The following is a 23,038-nucleotide window of genomic DNA, read 5'->3' as shown; positions in this document are numbered from 1 at the left end:
CTGAGTGAAGCGATACCTCTTTCTACTTGGAATTATTCTGACTTAGTGCTGAAATCAGAATGTCCTGATTTAAGTGAATTTTAGAAAGTACCTTAGGTTGAAAAGACTGTTTTGTATGGAGTACTGCCTTATCAATATAAAAAACCAAGATCATGAGACCTCCCCTTGTTTACGATATTAGTTACGGTTGCTAAAAACATCCTACTACAAAAAAGGATCTCTTCCCACGCCCCTTTCCTGGAGGTGGTTAAGGCAGAATTACTTAACATGTTATATTATCATTAATGTACTTCAAGTAGACATGGGTCCCCTTAACCTTCATTACACTTCCCTCCAACCTCCCAATCTCTTACTTTTCCTACTTTTCTATCGGTTTTATTTGTATTATTACATTCCCTTATTTTAAAAAAAAAAAAGATGTGGTTATTTTTCAAACAACTGTTTTACCTTTATTGTGGAACTGTTAAGGGGGGTATCCGCTAGGCGATTTTAGCAAGCGATGTTTGCCCACCTGCCACGTCACGGCGAACCTTATATAGGTGGGTCCCTAACATCTCTAATACTGACACACTAATTAATTTATCTAGGACTTACCTATAATAGTGCCCATTAGATGTGTGACGTGGCAGGTTGGCAAACATCATTGGCCAAACATGTACTAAGAAGCCTTACATTTAAAACCATGTTAATTATTGCAGTCTAATAGATATTTTGATCATCTGTATTCTTAGTGCTTATAGTGTGCACCTGCTCCTCCCCCCTTTCTTTTTGCTGTACGATCCCGTCAGGTTCAGCATATGCGGGGATGATGGATGTGCCTGGAATGAACGTTCAGTCTAGGCACATCACTAGATATACAAATGAGAGCACTATTGCAATGTCGTAATCGTACTCGTTTGTATATCTAGTAGTGGATACCCGCTTTTATACTGACGATATGTTGCTGACCAACTACAGGATGTCAGAGATTACCCCGCTGAGATTAATGTCGGGTACATACTAGACTATAGGTCATATGATCTAGCCGGATCGGACGGCATATTGGGCACATCTTCTAGCGTGTACCCTCAATGTCACTGACGATGCGCGCTCTCGTGCATAGTCAGTGACGTCGCCCGACATTGTCATTCACACAGGCTCCCCCCCCCCCCCGATAACTAAGTGGGGGGGTGAACTGACTGCTGCCATCCGCTCATGGAGGGATCTCGTGGCCAGACACTGGCCGCAGAAGGCCGTGGTGGGTCCCGCCAGCGGCTCCCATGCTCCAGCCTTAGAAACGCTGGGAAGGTGGTTATGGAGCGCCGCTCTGTCACTCTGCTCAGCGCTTTTGCCCACCCACTCCTGCGAGTCAGGAGTGGCGGGATATACTTACAGAATGCTACTGCTGTGATGCTGGGCTGGGGGGGGGGCAAGAGAGGAAAACCGAACCCAAGCCGGTGTCAGCTGTGGTAGGACCTCTTTGAGTCCGATGCCCATTGTGTAAGGCCCCGCTCAGGGTCACCGGACACAGGCTGCAGTAGGCGGTACCATGGCGGTACCCTTCTCCGCGGCTTCCACGTAGCAGGCAGACTGCCACAGTAAGCAGTCTGCCTGTCCTCATATGTAAAAATAGAAATTAAAATCAAACTAAAATGACTTGAGACAGCCCAAGAAACATCTTGGGCACTAATCTAAAACAGAGCTCGGTGGGATAGAGAGGGAGGAGCCAACTTCTACTCTAATGAATTCTTAAAGTGCCAGCTCTACTCATCCACCTGTCTATACCCCAATGTATATACTCCAGTGTCCCCTAGTGGATGAAGTAGAAAGGGGGACAAGTCTTAGAGGAGGCCCCATGGTCCAACTTTCTGGCGGTTGCAGTAGGGTCACTATTCTTACACCTTTCCCACCTGCACAGCACTCAGTTATATAGTCCTCAGCAGATGAAACATAAAATTCATTACATATCAATTCAGTCTTTACAACATATCACTAAATCTACTAGAAAAATAACCTGTTTAATTGGGATCTCTTTGTGATTCTTAAGTTACTCCTTATAGCAGCAGTTCTGAAACCTCAAAAGTTCATCTAAAGAATAACTTGTGTTTGCCTACCAGAGGCTCCTGCAATATGATCTGTTCTTTTTGGGCAGTGACGCACTTTTCCAGCTTTAATGGTGGTAACAAGTCAGGCTCTGGTTCATAATATCGCTTTAACTATACAGAAAAGCAGCAAAAGTTAGAGGTTAGACATATGGCTTTGAAAACAGCAGCATAATTACAAATACTATTGTGCTTGATTATGTTTTAATTATTACATTTCTTCTGCTTAGAGATGGACCACAAATCCACTTTTTTTTTTTTCATTCAAACGGTCTATTCCCTAAATACATATTCCAAGAAACATCCTTTTTTCCATTTGTGTTCCGCCTACCACTTAGTAGCTGCAATGAATCCCCTGCTGTAAGCGATATTGTTTGGTTCAGAGAGGAATCACCTGCAAACTTCTCTGAAGCTGGTGTGACTGGACAGGTATGGAGGCTGTGGTGAGTTCAGTGGATAGTCCACTATTTTGCAGATTGGTCCGGGTTTCATAACCACAAGAAGCAATTTACAGCAAAGCAAAAAGCAGTTATTTCAGCTACTGAGTGGTGGATGTAACACAAAATATCTAGGTAAAGCAATTTGGGTCAAAGACAGTCTGCCAGTTTTCATAAAATTGTTTTACATACTGCTTTTACTATAAATGCTCAAATAGAAGAAAAGTTGTTCTAAGCTCCCTATACCTTGGAGAAAGCATACAGCTTCAGTCATACAATAACCTTCATTTACTTCTTTGCGGCCTCCTTCTTACATCATGGTTCATAATAAATTCTTGCAAGGCATAGTAATTTAATGAAATGATGTGCCTGGAGTGAGCATATGTTAGTATGCAGGTCAACACTGAAGACCCAGAGTCTCTGTGTCAATAAAGGGCAGCTTGAGGGTTAGGCCCAATGCCGATGAATCTCTTTCTGTAGATGCACTGACCTGCACAAGGTCCTAAAAATTCTGAATTGAGTATCTTCGGGGCGTGGCTCCTAGGCCTCAGTATCCTGTATACCTATCCTTACTATCCTGCCTGGTCCCTGGCTACCTGCTGCATACTTACCTTTGCAGGCTGTGGGAGTCCTGCGGCTCGGCTGTGCTCTCAGTCTATTGCGCTGAAGAACTCCTCTCTGCAGTCTCTCGTGGTCAGGGGCGCCATTTTGGATTTTCCACCAGAGTCTCCTGTGGCTCCTGTCCCCGGTGTTTGCTCCAGCTAGCTTCCGACTGGTCTTCTGGGCAGGTGGAGGACACTACCCATGCCATATTGGTGTCTTTCGGAGACCTCTGCGGACCCACGATTCCCGCCAGTCGCCATATTGGATTTCAGTCACTCTGCTTCCTGCTTCCCCTGGCTCCAGAGTTGTGTTTTTTTGCCTGCAGGTCAGTCTCCTGGATAGTTTGGGGGTGATTGTCCAGTTCATGGCCATTTATTTTTTTGTCCCAGTCATATATCCCTAATGTACTCATTATTTTTCTTTAGTATTGAGGGGGGTGGGGGGATTTAGGTATATAGATAGGTTAGATTAGTTAGTCATGGGATAGGGGGGTTTAAGGGAGGTTTGATTTGGGATTTTCTGGGGGGGGGGGTTATGTATTATTTAAATTTATATGTTGGCAGGCATGGAGTTGTTTTGTTTTTTTTTATCGGTTTTTTTTTTCAAAGTTTACTATACATATTTTATCCTGACGTGATATAATTGAAGACTACAAACTGTCTCGATCGTATGTTTGTTTATATAGCCTGTCCCATATAGTTTTAGATCACGTGGGCTCAGATGGCGCCTATGGGTCAGCGTTGCATTATCCGTACGGTTTTGTGATATCTATGGTCTATATTTTTGGTATTTATCATGACTTATGTTATTTACATGTGTATCACTTCATTTGATTATTATCTGATTTATATTTTATGCCTGCTTATATTACTATCATATTGTAATTTTTGTTAGGGTGTGTTTCAAAACTCAATAAAAATTATAAGATTTAAAAAAAAAAAAAATTCTGAATGAAGGGACCACTCACCTGGGTCCAAGTGATGGTGGTTCAGAAGCTTCACATCTGTCCATTTCCAGAATGTGAGTTGCTGATATGTTCGGAACAAATCTCCCCCCACCCACTGGAGGACTGAAGGCCCTTTCCTTATGGCCTTGGGGATGCAACTGCCCCTTTGACTGTTCAGTTAAGTAACTACATTGGTACTGTCAATCTGAACGCTCACTGCCCAGTATTTAGGAAGCAACGTCCAGGTAGATGGATAATGTTTGGAAAGGTGAACTCCTTAGGAGAACATGTAAACTGGTGGAAAAAAAAAAACGCTCTTCATCCAAGAAGAGATTGGAGTAGAACCTTGACACCTCAATGATTTAGGATAGGGCATATGACAGCAGCAACCCATGGATTATCAAGTCAAAGCATTTTTGCACTCCATGATTTCTGGGAACCAGATAAGTGAAAAATACAGCTTGCTGGGAGAATCAAAAAGAATATAAGGTTACCCAACATTCTCAACTATCTTGGTGATCACCCAGGGGTCAGAGACAGAATAAGACTGGTAGTCAATAAAAAGGGGGGACAAGAACCACAACTACTTCTGCCCCCAGCACCTAGCTGCTAAACAAAAAGACTTATTGCCATCACCAGGTTTGAAGTCAAGATGGGCTTCTTCTGAAGGAAGCCTAGGACCTCAAGGAATGGCACCTAGACTGTTGGACCAGATGACTGTGTCTCCACTGAATTGTCTGAGGATATGGCCCCTATTAACAAGGGTAGTGTTCTGTATGTTGGATGATGCATTCAAATTATTCGAGGCAAGTGTTGCATCATAGAAGTGCGTTTGCAACATGCCTAGAAGTTGCTCTGACCAAAAAAGTGTGGCTTTAGGTATTCAATCAGCTGCATAAAATGGATTATGCGCTTTAAAAGTCCATTTAACCTCTTTTCAAAGGGGTTCTTAAGGTGTACCTCCTTCCAAAAAAGAATCTTGGCCTTCCTAAATAGCCGTATAGCACAACGGAATACGCTGGTGCTATATAAGGAAATGGCAATAAAGCATGGCCTGGAATCATGTGGGGGCTTGAGAGGATTCTCACAATTTCAAAACTCCCTGACAAAAATGAGCAAAGAGCTCCAAAGTGCCATCAGTCAGAAAATGTTTGACTGGATCTGACCAGTTCACTGATATCCATGCATTGATCGTCTATTCTAGAGGAAAAACAACTGGGAGATACTACTGCTCTAAAAAGGGAATGAGGAGTAACAAGACTCTGAATGTTCACGACTGAAAGTACCAGCATGATAAGGTCATCAACAGATTTGCACAGAGTTTCGACATGCACAGGACTGAAATTGTCTCTTCCTACGTTGGCATCAGATTTACTAAGTTAGATATTCCACTTCCCTAGGAGCTGTTGCCCACAGACTAATAGCTTAAAAAAATCTAAAGAAACAAAAGAAGTGTTGGCCCATATATTGCAAGAATCATATATGGAGAAGGGAAATGTGAACACAACATCAACATCCCGGTAAACCAAACATATCAACACAATATCCGGGTAACCCGAACATATCATCCTGTTTCTTCCTACTGCTGGAGAAAAGTACACTGGTATTGTGTTTAACTTATATAGTGCACCAGGCACCACGTACAGATGTGTCCATATATATATCTTACTTCCTTCTAGTCACGCTATGCTATGGTGTGACTCTGTAGTGCAGAGCATCTTTTCATGTGACGTTTTCCCTTCATCAAATGTGTCTTATTCGCACAACGATACAAACAGGACGCACAAGCAGCTTCTGCTGATTAAAATAATATGCAGCATGCCTATAGTATGTGTGCGACTGTGGCTGTATCTGCAAGGGAAATGCTACGTTTTTGTGTCACAGCCTCTGACACTGTAACGTAGCATTTCGTATGCATTTTAAGGGAAAAAGTCGCACGAAAAGACACTCGGCGCTACCAGCTCACGCTTTATGTTTAACACGACTTGTATCGCATGGAAGTAAGCTGTATGTTGACACATTTATAGAAATGCATTTTGACTAAGGGCCTGATTCAGCAGTGACTGCAATAGGGATTGGTGCTGCACCTTCAGTCACAGCACATCTGAGAAGTTATGCAAATGCAGCAGGTGGCGTCTTTTGAAATGAGACGCCCACTGCCAGTCTCGCAGATCTGCTACATTTGTCTGAAGACACAGCATCGGAGAAACACAGCGACCATCGCGTGGACCTTTGGTCATCTAACAAACCCTAAGGTTGCTCAGAACGTCCACCACAACTAAGATGCCAGGACCAGTGAATCTGCATCTGACTATGCATTCTCTGGCTCCGGCATACCCCAAAAAAGACGCAGACACGCCTTAGCTTTGCAAAACACTGCCCCCAAATTCCTGCAGCTTGTCAATCAAGCTGCAGCTAACACTGCACTACAACCCGAGAGCAGCACCATTGCGGCACATTCGCACTGCAGCACTAGTGCATGACCAGAACAGAAAACATTGGTCATTTGCAACAGAGTCGAAATAGCGTCCACCTCTGAATCAGGCCCTAAATACGGATAGGTTCTCATTCAAGAGTACAGAAGGGCTGTTAAATTGTTTTCCACTACACCTAGCAATACACAGATAACATGACCTAGGTCATACCTGAGACACAAGTGTCTGCATGATGGGATTAGCCAGTTGTGAGTTGCGACGTAGAACATCATAAAAACCCTAAAAACAAGTGAGAAATGGTGACTGAATCTGTGCCCTTAACATGATCTTCAAATTTGAAAAATACTTGACAATACCAGTTACCTCATAAAGTAAGCGTCTAATGTCCTCCTGCTGACTCAGGCATCTCCTCAGGCATCCTAGTATTTCCAGGCAGAAAGCCTCATTTGCAGCAGAATTATAACGGGTGTGGACATCCACTAGCACCTGTGAGTAACATACGATCGAGTGATAAAAACAGATATAGAAGAAAGACGAGTATGCAACATACACACAGAGTACAATTACCTGGCTTGCACCAATAGCCTGGCTACACTGAGAGGAGGACAAGCTCCCGAGAACCTTAAAATTCTTCAATAGGAGCAAAAAACCAGCAACAGCAGACTTCCGGGCATCTATTTGGCTAGTGACAAAATACAATAACAGAATTGATTAAATTGCCTTAAGGAAAAAATATTTGGCAATTACCTCATAAACTGAGGAGTGAATATCTCTTAATATATTAATAAATGACAATATATTTTAGAAATGTTTAAATTGTTAGTCAAACATTTGGCCCCATATTTTATATGAATATAATTTTTACAAAAATAAATGAATAAATAAAATTACCTTACCTTGAAAACATTGCCTTCCTCAGCACAAGTATAATAAAATCCCGGACGGATATATTAATTTTGAAGAGTGGCTGTAAAGACAGGACAGAGACCGTACGCAGTGAGGGATAAAGAGGATGCTAGACACAAATATTTTACCTTCAATATTTGATTGAAAAGAAACTTTAAACAATATCACAGATACACAATTTTACCATAAAAACTTCCCTGTCCTATTTGGTCTGAGGAAAAGACACAAGCCAGAGCCATTCTGCATTCCATCACTGGCTCTTAATGCACACATCCACTTGCAGACTTAGAAAAGACTGCACAATTACAACATTGTAATCGTGCAGTCGTTTCACAGTCTGGTGCTGTGCCTACACTGAACGATCAGTCGAACATGATCAGTCGTACAGTTTCGACTCATCAATCATCCCCTAACATGCTCAACCTGACGTTATCGTAAAGTTGACCAGCATGTTTGGGCGATGATTGATGTCGGAAACGACCAGCGGGAGCGCGTATCACTGGTCGTTTCCGACATTTACATCCCCGATGTGTGCCCGATTACTGAACGATTGCGATGTCGTAATCATGCAATCGCCCTATGTAATCGGGTAGTGGATACGCGGCATTAGAAGTGCCCATTTTGTGTTTAAATCTACTGCAGCCTCCACATACTGTATTTATTGTTTATATATTAGTGAGTTGCGTAAGGTGTTTGGAGCTGTATTCAATAAACTAGTTTTAGCCCAATGTGTTCCCACAAACTCAGTAAATGCTTGAACAGGGTCAGTTTTAATTCTTGTTTAAATATTGAAAACTGTCAGAATAGTAAACTTTTATTTAGGGACTGGCTCATGTACGCACAGAACTAGCTCACTGCACATACACACAGACTACCCATTCCCATCACTGTGTAAACACACACCTTAAGGTACTTGGTTGCCCCCACCTAATCACCTCCCAACCAGGCCACGTGCCATGTTTATTGTAAGATTACCTCCCCTATCACTGGGAGAGAAGACATGGTTGCCTCATCTCCTGTGCAGTCTTGCTGTGTCCGCTTGACAGCAATGAAACTGCTTGGGGAACCCTCTGATCACTACCTGCACTACCTTCCCAAGGAGGGGAAAAATAGGGAACATTTTAGGTATTTAACCAAAGTGGTAGCATATGATGATGGAAAAAAGTAAATGAAAAGCAAATCTTTGGATAAACACAGAAATAAGCATTCAGTAGGTGAAATAATAAGAGTTATGGTAGACTTACCTTTGTTAACTCTTTTTCTTCGAGGTCCATAGGGTCCACAGGGATACCATGGAGAAAATGTGGTTGGGGTGATCCAGGCACCAAACAGTTAAGCTTACAGCTCCCAGGATGCCTCCAGTCCTCCTCCACATATACCCCACCCCTGGCCACGGGCATTCAGTTTTGTAAACAAGCCCAAGGCAGGAGAAGGAAGGACAATGTACACCAGAAACACTCTCACAGAAGATGAGGGAATCCGTGACCGAAAAATTACCCAATGAAAGCAGACGCGTCAGGGTGGGTACCCTGTGGACCTCGAAGAAAAAGAGTTAACAAAGGTAAGTCTACCATAACTCTTATTTTCTTCTTCAGGGTCCATAGGGGGTCCACAGGGATACCATGGGGATGTCCTAAAACAGTTCCCTTAAGGGTGGGGATGCTCCTGAGCAGAAAGGAGAATCCGCCGCCCCAAGGAAGCATCCTGAGAGGCAAAGGTGTCAAAGGCGAAGAACCTAAGAAAAGTGTGGACAGAAGACCACATGGCCACCTTGCACAATTGTTCAGCAGAGGCACCACGTGGAAACGCTCACGATGGTCCCACAGACCAAGTAGAATGTGCTATCGCCATGTTTGGAACAGGGAGATCAGCCTGTGTGTAAGCCTTATAGATAGTCATGCACAGCCATCGAGCCAGAGTTTGTTTGTTATTTGGCCAGCTTCACTTGTGAAAACCATACAACACAAAAAGAGCGTCTAATTTTCTAAAAGAGTTTGTACGATCCACATAGATACGAAGAGCACAAACCATATACAGGGAGGCTTCACCTATGGAAAGGTCTGAAGACTGGTACCACAATCTCTTCATTCACATAAAAATGGGATACTACCTTAGGAAGGTAAACGGCCTGTGTACGGAGGACAGCTCTATCCTGGTGAAAAATCGAAAAGGGGGAGAGACAACAAAGCGCTGCCAGATTAGAGACTCTGCGGGCAGAGGATATAGCAAGGAGAAAAGGTATCTTCGCTGTCAACCACTTCAAATCTATGGATTCCAGAGGTTCAAATGGGAGAGCCTGTAGACTCTTGAGAACCAAAGACAAATCCCACGGTGCCACTGGTGGGACATAAAATGGCTGAACTCGTCGAAACACCCTGAAAAAAAGTTCTAACATCCGGCAGAGAAGCGATCCTTCGCTGGAACCAAACTAACAGTGCAGACACCTGTACTCTCAGGGTGGCCAGACGGAGATCAAGGTCTAACCCAGCCTGAAGAAAAGAAAGTACCCGGGAAACCCTAAAAACCTTAAGGTCATATTTTCTGTGGGAACACCACTGACCAAAGGAGTGCCAAACTTTGTAATAGATGTGGGCAGAGGAAGGTTTTCGTGCCCTAAGCATCGTCTGACTCACAGAGCTGGAGAAACCTTTGGCTCTTCAGATGGAAGACTCAAGAGCCACGCCATCAAAGACAGACGAGGTAGGTCCGGATGCAAGCAGGGACCCTGCGCTAACAGATCCAGCCATAGAGGAAGAGGAAATTGAGTGTCAATGGATAGATTCCATATGTCAGTGAACCAATGGTGCCTGGGCCAAGCAGGAGTTATCAGTATTACTTTGCCGCCTTCCTGCTTGAATTTTCTAAGGACCCTTGGGAGGAGGAAAATCGGAGGAAAGGTACGCCAGCTTGAAGTCCCACCTCACTGCCAGTGCGTCCACGAAGGCGGTTGAAGGATCTCTGTTCCTGGATCCGTACCTGGGGACCTTGTGGTTGTGACGCGAGACCATGAGGTCAATGTCTGGTAGGCCCCATTTGTTCACCAGGAGTTGAAAGACTCCCGGGTGGAGAACCCACTCTCTGACGTGTATGTCCCGACGACTTAGGAAGTCCACTTCCAAGTTGGAGGACTCCCGAGATTAATATTGCAGAGACAGCCGGAAGTTGACCTTCTGCCAAGATCAGAATGTTTGCCACTTCCCTCATGGCTGCCTGACTTCGCGTGCCTCCTTGATGATTGAGATAGGCTACTGTGGTCGCGTTGTCTTACTGGATCTGGACCGGCCTGCCTTGGAGGAGGTCCTTTGAGAGGATGAGTGCTTTGTATACTGCACAAAAACTCCAGGATGTTTATGGGCAGGTGACTTTCCGGATTTGTCCTTCTTCCCTGAAAGGTATGATGACCGGTCACCGCCCCCCATCCGAGAAGACTGGCGTCCGTGGTGAGGAGCACCCAATCTGGAATCCAAAATGGGCGACCCATGTCCAGATGAGACTTTTGTAGCCACCACGAGAGAGAGCCAAGCCTCCGGAGTGAGAAGGATCCTCTGGGATCGCATTAGATAATACTGAGCATATTCCACCATATCAAAGGTAGATACTATTGACCCTAGGACCTGCATCGCTGATAGAATGGATACCCTTCGCTTGCGGAGCAATTTGCGCACTCGCAATAATAGGGCCGAAATCTTGTCCCCTGGCAGGAACACCCTTTGTGCCTGAGAATCCAAAAATGCCCCCAGATTTAGCATTTTCTCTATTGGAAAAAAAGGAGGGCTTTTTCCAATTGATGATCCAGCCATGGGTCTGTAGGCAGTCAATGGACAGTTGGAGATGGTGTTGTAAAACAGCTGGAGACTGTGCCAATATCAGGAGGTCGTCCAAGTATGGCAGTATACTGACTCCCTGATGCCTGAGGTGGGCCGTTATTTTGGTGAAGACCTGAGGGGCCGTTGATAGACCAAAAAACAATGCCTGAAATTAGTACTGTTGTTGCAGGACAGCAAACTGTAGAAATTGTTGGTGGGATGGCATAGTAGGCACATGCGGATGCGCATCCTGAATGTCCAGGGAAGCCATAAATTCCCCAGGTTCCATTGCCAGAATAATTGACCGAAGAGTCTCTATACGGAATTTGGGTACACGCATAAACTTGTTGAGAGTTTTCAGATTCAGAATAGGGTGATGAGACCCATTTGATTTTTGAACCAAAAACAGATTGGAATAATAGCAGTTTCCTTATTGAACCACAGGAACCGGGATTATCTACCCTGCCCGCAACAGGGAGTAATTGACTTCCTGGGGGGGGGGGGGCAAAGCTTTTATAGAATCTGATGGGAGAGTCGTACAGAAAAAATTTCTAGGGAGGATGCCTCCAGAAGGTGAGGGCATACCAGTGAGATACCACTGCTCGGACCCAGGCATTTGTTGTTGTTTGATGCCAGGAGTCCACAAAATGAAGAAGTTGGCCTCCCACCCTGGGTTCCCCCAGGAGGAGGCCCGCCCCATCAGGCGGAGGGCTTGTCGTTCCGACTTGGAAGCTGGACGTCTGACCGGCCAAGACCTCTTCGTTTGCGGCTTGATGGTCCTGCGATAACTAGATGGTCTGGAGAAAGGTTGTCCTTTTGCTCTTCCCTGGTGGCAAAAGCCCCGATAAGAGGATTGTCTAGACTGATGTAGCAGATATACAGATCTTGAGACTGCCAGAGTATCCACTAACTTATCCAATTCTGCTCCAAAAAGTATGTTTCCATAAAAAGGTAGGGATTCCAGAGCCTTCTTGGATCCTGCATCTGCTTTCCAAGACCTTAACCAAAAGGCTCTATGAGCAACAACCGAAGCTGCCGATGCTTAAGAAGCCAGGAGACCAGCATCTATTGCAGTTTCTCCCAAATAAGAGGCCGCTTCCCGTATGTGGGAGATATATGTCAGCTGTTCTCTGGTAGCAGTTGGTAGAGTGTCTTCCAATGCTCCCGTCCATTCTTGAACAGTCTTTGATGCTCAGGTCGCAGCCACCACCGGTCGGGTAACAGCTCCAGACAATGAAAACACTGATTTAAGACATGTTTCAAGTTTTCTATCTGTGGGATCTTTAAGGGAAGATGCGGACGGTATAGGCAACGTAGCACTCCTGACTAAATGTGTCACATGAGCAGCCACAGTAGGAGGGACTTCCCACTTAGTACATTCAGAAGGTGGGAAAGGATACAAAGATGCCAATCATTTTGTAACATGGAACAGTTTATCAGGAGTACTCCATGCTTCTCCCATAAGTTCAGTGAGCTGCTGAGACTTAGGAAACTCTGCTTTTACCACCTTCTGGTGTTTAAACACTGGAGCCTCAGGTCTAGGAGCTGGCTCATCATCCTTTATATTTAGGATTGATTTGACCGCCCTCACCAAAGAAGGGATATCCACTGTAGAAGGATGGTCCTCCTCTCCTGAGGTAGACCCTGGAGAAGAACCTAGCGCATCATCTGACTCTTCTAAAGATGCGTAAGAAACTAAACTGGGCGGACTGACAAGATCATACCATCCTCTTGGGTGCTTTAATGGATACTTGTCTGTTTGCCTGCAACATTTGTTGAAACGCAGCAGCTGACTGAGCCGTACTCTGACTTGAGTGGGCATAAACATCCATCCAGGAAGGATGTCTAAGGGGGAAACATAGCACGTTGGAAATGCTGTGGGTATCCTATTATGGGAGGCAGTGTGGGAGCAGCCAAACGGTCCACTAGCTGCGTCACAACCTGAGACAATGAGGACACCCAAGATAGCTCCTGTACAGGGGCTGGTAGACTTAATTGGTGAGGTGGTTCTTTGTAACAAATAGCACGCAAACCATCCTGTATAAAATCCTGAGGGGACAAGCCCGCCAAATTGTTTTTACATGACACCAGCACCGGGGCCTCAGCCTCCTGTTAACCCTTATTTTTAGACATAATAAATAAGTGTACATGTGACTGCCTTCACAAGCATAAATAAATGTGAAGTACAATTGAGAGACAAAAAATAAAAAATAAATAAATTCCCCACACACCTGTAGCAAAGGGTTGAGGAGAAATAGCAGTGATAGTTATAACTGACAGTACAGAAAATAAGGCAGTAACAACACAGCAGAGCTGGCATAACTTACATACAATGCATACAATATACTTGCAATGGGCTCTGAATCAACTACTCAAAACATAAGGTTTGCTAGGATTTGAGCACTGTATAACCTGGCCTTGAGGAGAGGTATACAGGGAAACTAGACCCAAAACCGCTTGAGGCCAGCAGCTTCAGCAGAGCACTGATAAGTGGTTGCGATTTCCCGCGAGTGCCTTACCTCCATCTCCGAGTACCCGGCCGCAATCCTGGGTCCCAGCATCGCCGCTAACCATACTAGGTAGATGGAGCAGCAGCATCGGCGTCCATCAGGACGCCTAATGCTGCTAGCTCTGAAGAAAAAATAACAAATAAAAAAATTAAAAAGCTTGGGACTGTTAAGCAATCCCCCTGTTAGAAGGTGCAACTGATCCTTCCGCACCAAACAAACAACTGAACCTGTGGCCAGGGGTGGGGTATACGTGGAGGAGGACCTGAGGCATCCAGGGAGCTGAAAGCTTAACTGTTTGGTGCCTGGATCACTCCAACCACATATTCCCCATGGCATCCATGTGGATCCCCTATGGACCCTCAAGAAGAAAAGGCAGAGTAGATGGGTTAGCCAATCAATATCAGCCATTTCTTTAGGATGCTGGCTAAACCTTCACAATCAAGACTTATATTATAACCATAAAACTGCTAAGGGAGATTTGTTTCCAATTATTTATTACATCTTTACCTGCAAAGCTTTGAGGAGGCCTTGCACTGTGGAGAACGGCAGGTGGAACAAATGATCAAACGCTGCTGTCAGTTTAGAGGCTGAATTCTGGAGAATGAGTGGTGTAGAGAATACAATATCTGAGAGAAGATCTGAAATACATTTTAGCAGTGTTATTTTTTTATTTTTAAATTCACATCAAATACCCCTTGCAAATTTAAATTGTGTATTTTGTGGGATAATGTACCTTCTTACAGTAATCTTTAATGCAAATTACAAGTTACCAAGGCATTCCATGGGCATATACAAGGCATGACGACCCAGATCATGGATCTCCAATTTGCAGTAGAATGTGTACATCATTTCGTATAATATACCCATTCTTATAATTAACATTAAATCAATGGCATTGGAACTGGCCATTTATACAGATACTTACAGTACTGTATACATATATTGACACTGGTGTAATAGAAGTGTAAAATCAATTAGTATATTCGATCACCACTGATATTTTTAACTAAATGTTTGCTGCTCCAAAACAAAATGCACTATTGACTCCCCCCTAAAAGAGGAGCAGTAAAATTAGCAGTAAGTAGCATTCTTTAATACACAGCAACAATCTGCATAGGAAATCATGGTATCAGAATTCAGAACTTAAAATATATAGAATATAAGGTGTATGAATGTCTGCAACCTTATGTCATGGACAACGTTCTGTCCAGCAGCAGAGGCTCAGGATGCACTCATGATTCTTACACACTCATAATAAGAAGAACACGTTTTGGCCTATACTTTTGGCATGCTTTCTTCCAAACATCTCTGCTGGCTGTGTAAAATATTAAATGGATTTTTATACTTCTGTTAAATGACTTTCCCTTGGGCATACAGGTGCTGCACTGGAGCTTGGGCACTTCTGAATTTGACTGTAAAAGTTAAAGCCTCTCCTCCTCAATAACCCCATAAGCCTGCCAGGACCTTCAGTCATTTTGCTAACTATGCCCCAAGGACTGAATCAGGACAAAGTGTGTATGGAGATTACACAAGCATCACTCCCTGTATGAAGGTCTGCAGTTCCTATAAAAGTGGCAACTGTTTCGGAAAGGAAACGGAAAGGGTTAAAACTTGAATCTTCAAGGAGGTCAAGTCTCAAACCACCATACATACACTTCTGCACGAACAGCAGTAACTGCACCAGATGTAGCAGGACTTCCAAACCTTGCCATAATTATTTGTTACATTGTGTCCATCGTGCGTACTCTCTGAAGGCTTGGGACCTAGATGCTTACCCAAGCTTGTTCTTCTCTATGCTGATCTCCATATGAACAACAGAGGCCTGTCGATTAGGCTTGGTACGAGATTCACATAAAAGTTATTTCAATTTAGGGGAAGCAAACAGATTTTTTCGTGTTTCTCATCTTAAATATTACATTATTGGCAACCTCAGATTCCCTGCGGTCATGAATTTAAAGCCCCAGGATGCTCGCATACTCTACTCCCTGTCTCCTGTTGGACTCCTCGTCAGAGCTCAATGAAACCTCAGGGTCAGTTTTCAGCCGACTCACCTTCCCTCCTTTGAGACAAATTCTGAACCTGATCACTCCCAGGACTAAACAACTTACATTGATCAAGAAATGATGGGAGATTCCAAGATCCTTTCCATGGATGATATAACCTTAACCAGACCCTGCATGAACTTTGTCAGGCTTTGGGCCAGAAAATCATGCAACCAGCAGTGCTGGTATCATTAATGAAATCAGGAGCAGCATAAAATACAAATGTCCAGCCACTGGGAGACAATGCAATTGGATATATTATTATTGCCTTAACAATACCATATAAAGGAATAATGCTTGTCAGGGGAATACAGTGCCGAATATCTAGAATTAATTATACTCAGAGTAGAAAGAACGGGTATAAAGGGTGTGAAACAAAGGTGCTTGTATTGATGTGGAAACATACAACATGCTAAGCCATTTGTACCTTTTCTTCCTGCCCTGTGAGCAAGTCTAGACATGCAGTCCCCTTACGTCCAATACATTAGTCCATTATATAAATATACTGGTGTAGGTGCAGTGTTGAAAATGTATTAAATTGTGGTGCCAGCCATTGAACCCAAGCCGGCTTGTAAAGTGCTGCAGTGGACAGTCCCAAAGGTTGCCAAATGATAGCCCTAGGGGAGGAAGAATAACCGTAGCGATCAAAATTGTGGGCCAACAAACTTGCCCAGGCTAGCTCTGCCATCTAAGTGCGAGTCCCCCACAGCGGCATGGCCTCTGGCCCTCAACCTTGCATGCCATACATAAGGCATCCACCGAAACTGGGCACAAGTCAGGAAGGGTCAAAGAGTGCACAGAAAACTGAAGTTCCTGCCAGTCTATGGGATATAGAGGGGAAGAAGCTTAAACTTTTGAAGGCAAGCTCAAAAGTACCCAAACTCCAGTGAAGCGTGGCTATACGCCAGTTTTTATAGCCCCCCTCTCCCCTTTTATATTTTTTTAAATATACAACACAAGCGGCATTAATGTAATTACAATACACTATTAGATATAAACTAGTAGATCTGATGCTATCAAGCCAGTATATAATGAATAATATAGTAATTTACAGTACATTATAAGGATTTCAGCAGTAAACTTAGAGTTCTGTGCAGTGTATATAATTTGCCTTGTCAGATTTACTGTGTTACCTATGAAGTGAACTGTAGGAGATGTGGCCTTTGTAATAACTCTATTCAAAACTTGCTCCAAAATCACACTTCTTATTGGCTCATGGACCTAGTAAGTAATTAGAAAAGATGAAATCAATAAGAATAAGTTTCATCATTTTAGATATATAAATTTATATAAACGCTAATTTTAGATATATACATTTAGTTTCAAACTATTTACATCTTAAATTACAGAAAAAAAGAGAAAATTGTGTGAAAACAATTAAAAATACGGCACCTTGAAGGTCTCCAGCAGGATTTTTGATCCAAGCTGACTGGTGTGTTGACTTGGTGAGTTTGCAAAGCCTGCAGCTGCCTCTGATGTTTTTGACCCAGGAGCCGCTTTAGGTCCATATGAGTCCATTAACAGCAGACCGAGCTCCACTAGCCCCTGGGTGACGTGATCCCAACCAAATACACTGAGACACAGAACTTTAGCTATCAGTATATTATTTTTTGAATGAATTAAAATAATACATAATGGAGTATCAAGTGTCATCCACAATACCGTACTAGAATTATGAAGTAATACAGTTTCATTAAGAGTTTCCAAAGAAAAAAAGTGTCATGGCAAGTTCAAAGAATGTATATTGAAAAAACAAACAAAAACAAAACAATACAGTGTATGTATGTACGTGTATATATCGGTTATAAAAATTGGAGCCTGATTTAAATTTGGTCTTCATGCACGTTTGCATGATGACCTAATCACGTTACACGTGTCCAAGCCCTGCTCGTCCTTCATTTGATCACTTTTGGTTGGTACTAACCACTACATACCGGGAACACCCAACAAGACCTGCTGTTTTAGAGATGCTCTGACCCAGTCATCTAGCCATCACAATCTGGCCCTTATCAAAGATGCTCAGATTCCAATCTTCCTGCTTCCAAGACATCAACTTCAAGAACTGACTGTTCACTTTCTGCCTAATATATCCCACTCCTTGCTATTGTAAGGAGATAATCAATGCTATTCACTTCTCCTGTCAGTGGTTTTAATGTTATGGCTGATGGGTGCACGCACACACACACTGTGTATGTCTAGGCACACTATATATTATTATATATAGATATTATATACTGCAAGATGGTGAGTACACTCTGCTACAGGGGCATTGGAATATAAACACAGGCATTAATGGCTTTTAATTGAAGAATAAACATTTCCCAGAACTGAATATCATCATTCTCAAAGTATATTTTGCGAATCAGTCTAAATGTATATAAAATATTCCCATATTTTAGAAATAAATTGATAACTTAGGTAAACATGAGAATAAACCATAAAACATGGATAAAAAAAAATTAAGCTATATGATAGTGTAATGAGCATCCTTAACTAGAAGCTGTAAATAGTCATTACAGTTCCAGATGTAGGTGTACATCTACTAAAACTTCAATTTGAAGAAATAGTAATACAGGTTGTCTCCCATATCCAAAATGCTTGGGACCAGGGGTATTTTGGATATAGGAATATTCCGTATTTTGGAATATTTGCATAAAATAATGAAATATCTTGGGAATAGGACCCAAATCTAAATACAGAATCCATGTATGTTTTATATACACCTTATACACATAGCCTAAAGGTAATTTTATACTATATTTTTAATAATTTTGTGCATCAGAAAGTTTGTGTACATACATGAAATTCATTTATGTTTCATATACACCTTATACACACAGCCTGAAGGTTATTTTATATTATATTTTTAATAATGTGTGCTTTAAACAAAGTTTGTGTACATTGAACCATCAGAAAGCAATGGTTTCACTTTCTCAGTCATGCAAAAAATATTCCGTATTTCAGAATATTCCGTATTTCGGAATATTTGGATATGGGAGACTCAACCTGTAGTGATTAACAGTTTGATTTACTAATCGTATACCTTGTAAATACTCCAGTGGCAATTACAACGAACAACAATACCGTAGATGAAAACATCCTTTTTATCTCAAGTCAATATACCAGGACAACATGTCTACCTTATTAAAACCCCAGCATGAATAAGTTCACTGAAGTGTCTCAAACAGAGTGACCATTCCCCTGCGAATGGTGACTGGGGAAGTCAGTTTCATGGCTTTGTAACCCTGAATTAAGGACAGCCAAAATCATGGAGACATGGGTCTGGAAACCTTCTGAAGTGCCACAGTGGTGGTTGATATTGGTGCATAGTCACTCCTGTGACAGTTACTAAACATAGGATTTGGGTACTTCAGATAAATCCCTTTTTCCGATTCCATAGGGGACACTGGAGTACATACAATGGGTATAGACAGGTGGAGAGTGGAGCATGGTACTTTCAATCTCTTTAGAAGTGTAGTTGGCTCCTCCCCCTCTATACCCCGTCTGACCTCAGTTAAGATTAATGAAGCCCGAGACGGAGAGCATAAACAGAGGAAGGAGAGACAAGGAGAAGGAGGATCCAACTAAGAAGTTTCAAGACCGAGAACAGCTAACAAAGAGACGACAATAGAACCCATCGTATTATCCGATCACGCACTGATTTGGTTCACGCTGACACCTTTGGTAGATACGGGATCCTATAAGCCTTGGAGATTTCCGTCCTACCTAGCCAGCTCAGATATGTTTCGTAATATGCTGGAAGCAAAATGGTGTGAATATGCAACGAATAATGCCGCTCATATAGATAACCCGGCTTTATACTGGCAAACCGCCAAATCTGTTCTTAGGTGAGAAAATCACCTACATGTCAAAATATAAGAAAGATTATTCCAAATTGTACTTAAAGGCCCAGGCAGAACTGACTGAACGTTCGGAGTATTCAAACTTTATTCTAACCCCATCACTCAAGAGGCTTACACACGGGCTAGGGTGCACTTCAGTGGGGTTCTGGATCATGCTGCTGCTCGCCAGACCTTTCAGAACTGCTGCCACTTTCATAAACATGGCAATAAGTCAGTGAGGCTGCTGTCTAATCTGATGCGTACCCGTTCCACCCCCTCTTCTATTACCTCACTCATGACACCTTCTGGCACTGTGTCCAGAAAGGGAAGGACATAGTATAAAATGCCCCAAAGGAATTAACAGATTTATTATTCCGATCCTTTCATAGATTATGCTCAGAAGCAGGGCTTCTGGCGTAAAGTGGTTTTGCCAGCCTTCTCCCCTGAGCAAGCAGAGGGCCTGATTCAGACCCGGTCGCAAGTGCTGAGCGCTCGCAACCAGGTCGATGGTGGCCCACAGCGCATGCGCACGACGGAGCCGGCTCGCGACGGACAATCCATCGCTCCGGGTCTCGCACCAAAGGGGGCGAGTTGTCGATGTTGAGAGACAGCTCGCCCCATTTGGTGGGCGGGCCGGGGGGGTGGCTGCCCAAACGGAGGCGTTCCCATGAGAACGCTTGCCGTATGGGGGCGGCCCCACTGACATCACGAGTGATGTCAGTTGAGAGATTCCGGCTCTATTAGAGCCGAAATCTCTCTGGGGCTTTTGGCTACGAGACCCTAGCTTTTGGCCACGACACCCTACCACAAGGGTCTCGTCGCAAGCCCGATGGTCACGATGGTCTTGACCATCGCGACCATCATCATGTCCGCTCGCAATAGCTGTGGGTAAGGTAATGATCTTTATTAACTCTATTTTTCACCTGATACTTTATAGTGATCTGCTGGACTTATTATGTGATAATTTCACAAACTGGGATTTGGGCCCTGATAAATCTCGCATAGTCCCATTACTGACTGTCATTGTCACCGTAGCTAAAAAAGTCATTTTATGTGCTTGGACCTCCCCTTCCCCTCCCTTTTTGGGAACAGTTAAGTCTATTATGCTCCAGACCCTGTATTATGATAGACAGCAGTTTTCTCTGTGCTGGAAGAAGGGGTTACATCCTTTTATATATATATATTGAATCACTCGACTCCCCTACACAAGCTCAGATTTTGAAGGGGTTTGAGACTACCTCATGGTATTTACTCAGACAGTTATCTTGAAGGATACGGAAATTCCTACGTATTGTAATTCCTTTTGATCAATTGTAAACCTGGATGTAGTATGTATGCTCTGTACATCACCCTGATATTGAACACATATTCTCTTTTCATTGATTCTACTGCAGCGCTGCCTTTCTTTCTTCCTCCCCCCCTCCCCTTTGTTCTAATATTCATATTTTTTTATGTTATTTTGGGGCTTTGATCCAGATATCCATATGTACTGTTTTACATTTCTTTGGATATTATAACATTGTCCATGGGTTATCTTTGTAGTGTTATACAATTATTATTCGAACTGGGACTATATTTCTACCTCCCTAATGCATATTTAGCGGCTGAATCTACACACCAGTTTGCATTTTCCATGTTACCTTTGTATAACTATTGCATTTACTGTTATTGATATCGACCTGAAACATTTTCTTTTTTTTTTTTTTCTGTCACTTGATTTTTAAAAATCCAAAATATATAGATCTTTAAAAAACAAAAAACACAAAGAGACGACAAAAATCAACCCACTGCAGACAACTAAGATGCAGCAAAAAACTTGACAAAAGCTGTAGAAAGGAACAGCGCTGGGAGGGCGTCCAATATCCCCTGTGGAACCAGAGAAAGGGATTTATCAGTAAGTACCAAAATCCTATTTAATCCTTCATCCACTACGGACACTGGAGTGCATACAATGGGGACGTCCCAAAGCTGACCTCCTGGGTGGGAAGGCGCTGAGAAACTTGCAGAAACCTGCGACCAACAGCAAGAGAAGTCGCCAGAGAACAAACGGTAGAACCCAAAAAGAAAAGATCGCATGGCAAGCAGAAACATTCTGTTAGACCGTCCCCTGAGAACCCCACCAAAAACACAGTGTGTATCAGAGAAAATAAACAAGAATAGAGTTTGGAAGCAAAATGAGAACAAAACTTGAGAAAAGCTTAAACCACATCCAGAGTCTATGCAAATACAGCTATAGTCGACCAAGGAAGAACCACATGGGTGGTCAACGTGGAAAGCCGATATCATCATTATCCGGCTTCGGACTAAGCACATTCGATCACAACGACAAATAAGTAGGGAGAGTGAGTGGACAGATTAAAAAATTCTGACCCTACCGAGCGAAGGCACCGCAGTAAAGTCGTCCACCCCGGCTAGGAGTTCAAACTAGGGATGTGCAGGCTCGGTTCTACTCGGTTCCGTTCGGTTCTTTTTACCGGATCTTATTGGGTTTCAGCTGTCACGAGTTTTGGATAGCCAATAAGATTCGGTAAAAAGAACCGAACGGAACCGAGTAGAACCGAGCCTGCACATCCCTAGTTCAAACCCATCCAATTTTAAGAATCAGATGGGTTAGATATAAAAAAAATCACCACCAGGGTGAGATTCCATAGGGCAGGAGGGGGCACCAAGGTGACTGGACCCAAGAACCCCCGGCAATAGGATCGAAGATCAGGTAGCAGGGAAACTGAAGCTGAAACAACTGAAAATGAAGGCAGCAATCTGCTAACTCAGCGAGCCCAGACGAAGACCAGCATCCACTCCTGCCTAGAGGAATGACAAGGCCGGAATCAAAATAGTTAAAAAAAAACACACAGTGTGTACACCCAGCGACAGTGGACTTCTAAATGTAATGGAATGGTGCCATCGACACCGGCTTCCTGGCCCAAAACAATCAGGAAAAAAAAAAAGCCAGGTTCCAGGGTACTCTAGCGCCTCAGGACCACAACTGCAACGGTCAAGCCAGCAACAAATATGCAGTAGGGTGAGGCAATGAATGAAACCTGCTGAAGAACCTCCAGCCAATGGCAATGAGTCGCTGGCAAGAAAAAAAAACAGAAGAGCGAAAAAACCACACTCGGCGAGGCTAATGCATAGTCACCGGGATGACTGACGTGGAGCAGCCCTAGGTAGATCAGAGAGACCATGCTAGCTGACCTCTGGGAGAGGACGTGGACTAGTTGGAAAACACCAGCTATGATCACAGGTGCACCAATAAAATGATTTACGACATTTGTCCCCAAGGAACCTCTCCGGGTCTTGCTATAGATAAATTGATTATGATTCTAATTTTTAAAGTGCCTTGCAACAGGTTGGTCGTTATCTTTAACCTCCAGAGCCTGCAGGCTCTTATCCCAACTGGTGGATACACCGTCTCAAAACGTAATTGAAA

At 43.3% G+C, this 23,038-nt stretch overlaps 1 protein-coding gene across 1 annotated transcript in view; it reads right to left on the bottom strand.

The window, feature by feature from the left end:
• FANCI (FA complementation group I) overlaps positions 1–23,038 on the bottom strand; it is a 135,472-nt gene that overhangs the window by 53,952 nt on the left and 58,482 nt on the right. The window contains exons 13-20 of the mRNA XM_088472958.1: positions 17,159–17,339; positions 16,900–16,987; positions 14,232–14,362; positions 7,399–7,469; positions 7,070–7,184; positions 6,866–6,988; positions 6,713–6,781; positions 2,094–2,195 (exon numbers count right to left, since the gene is read on the bottom strand). Coding sequence (XP_088329084.1) covers positions 2,094–2,195; positions 6,713–6,781; positions 6,866–6,988; positions 7,070–7,184; positions 7,399–7,469; positions 14,232–14,362; positions 16,900–16,987; positions 17,159–17,339 — 880 coding nt within the window. The remainder of the gene's footprint in view (positions 1–2,093; positions 2,196–6,712; positions 6,782–6,865; positions 6,989–7,069; positions 7,185–7,398; positions 7,470–14,231; positions 14,363–16,899; positions 16,988–17,158; positions 17,340–23,038) is intronic.

This window comes from Taudactylus pleione, unplaced genomic scaffold, assembly GCF_031769625.1.
Source record: "Taudactylus pleione unplaced genomic scaffold, aTauple2 ptg000129l, whole genome shotgun sequence".
In the NCBI taxonomy this organism is placed as follows: domain Eukaryota; kingdom Metazoa; phylum Chordata; class Amphibia; order Anura; family Myobatrachidae; genus Taudactylus; species Taudactylus pleione.
This window is presented reverse-complemented; position numbering and strand designations above follow the sequence as displayed.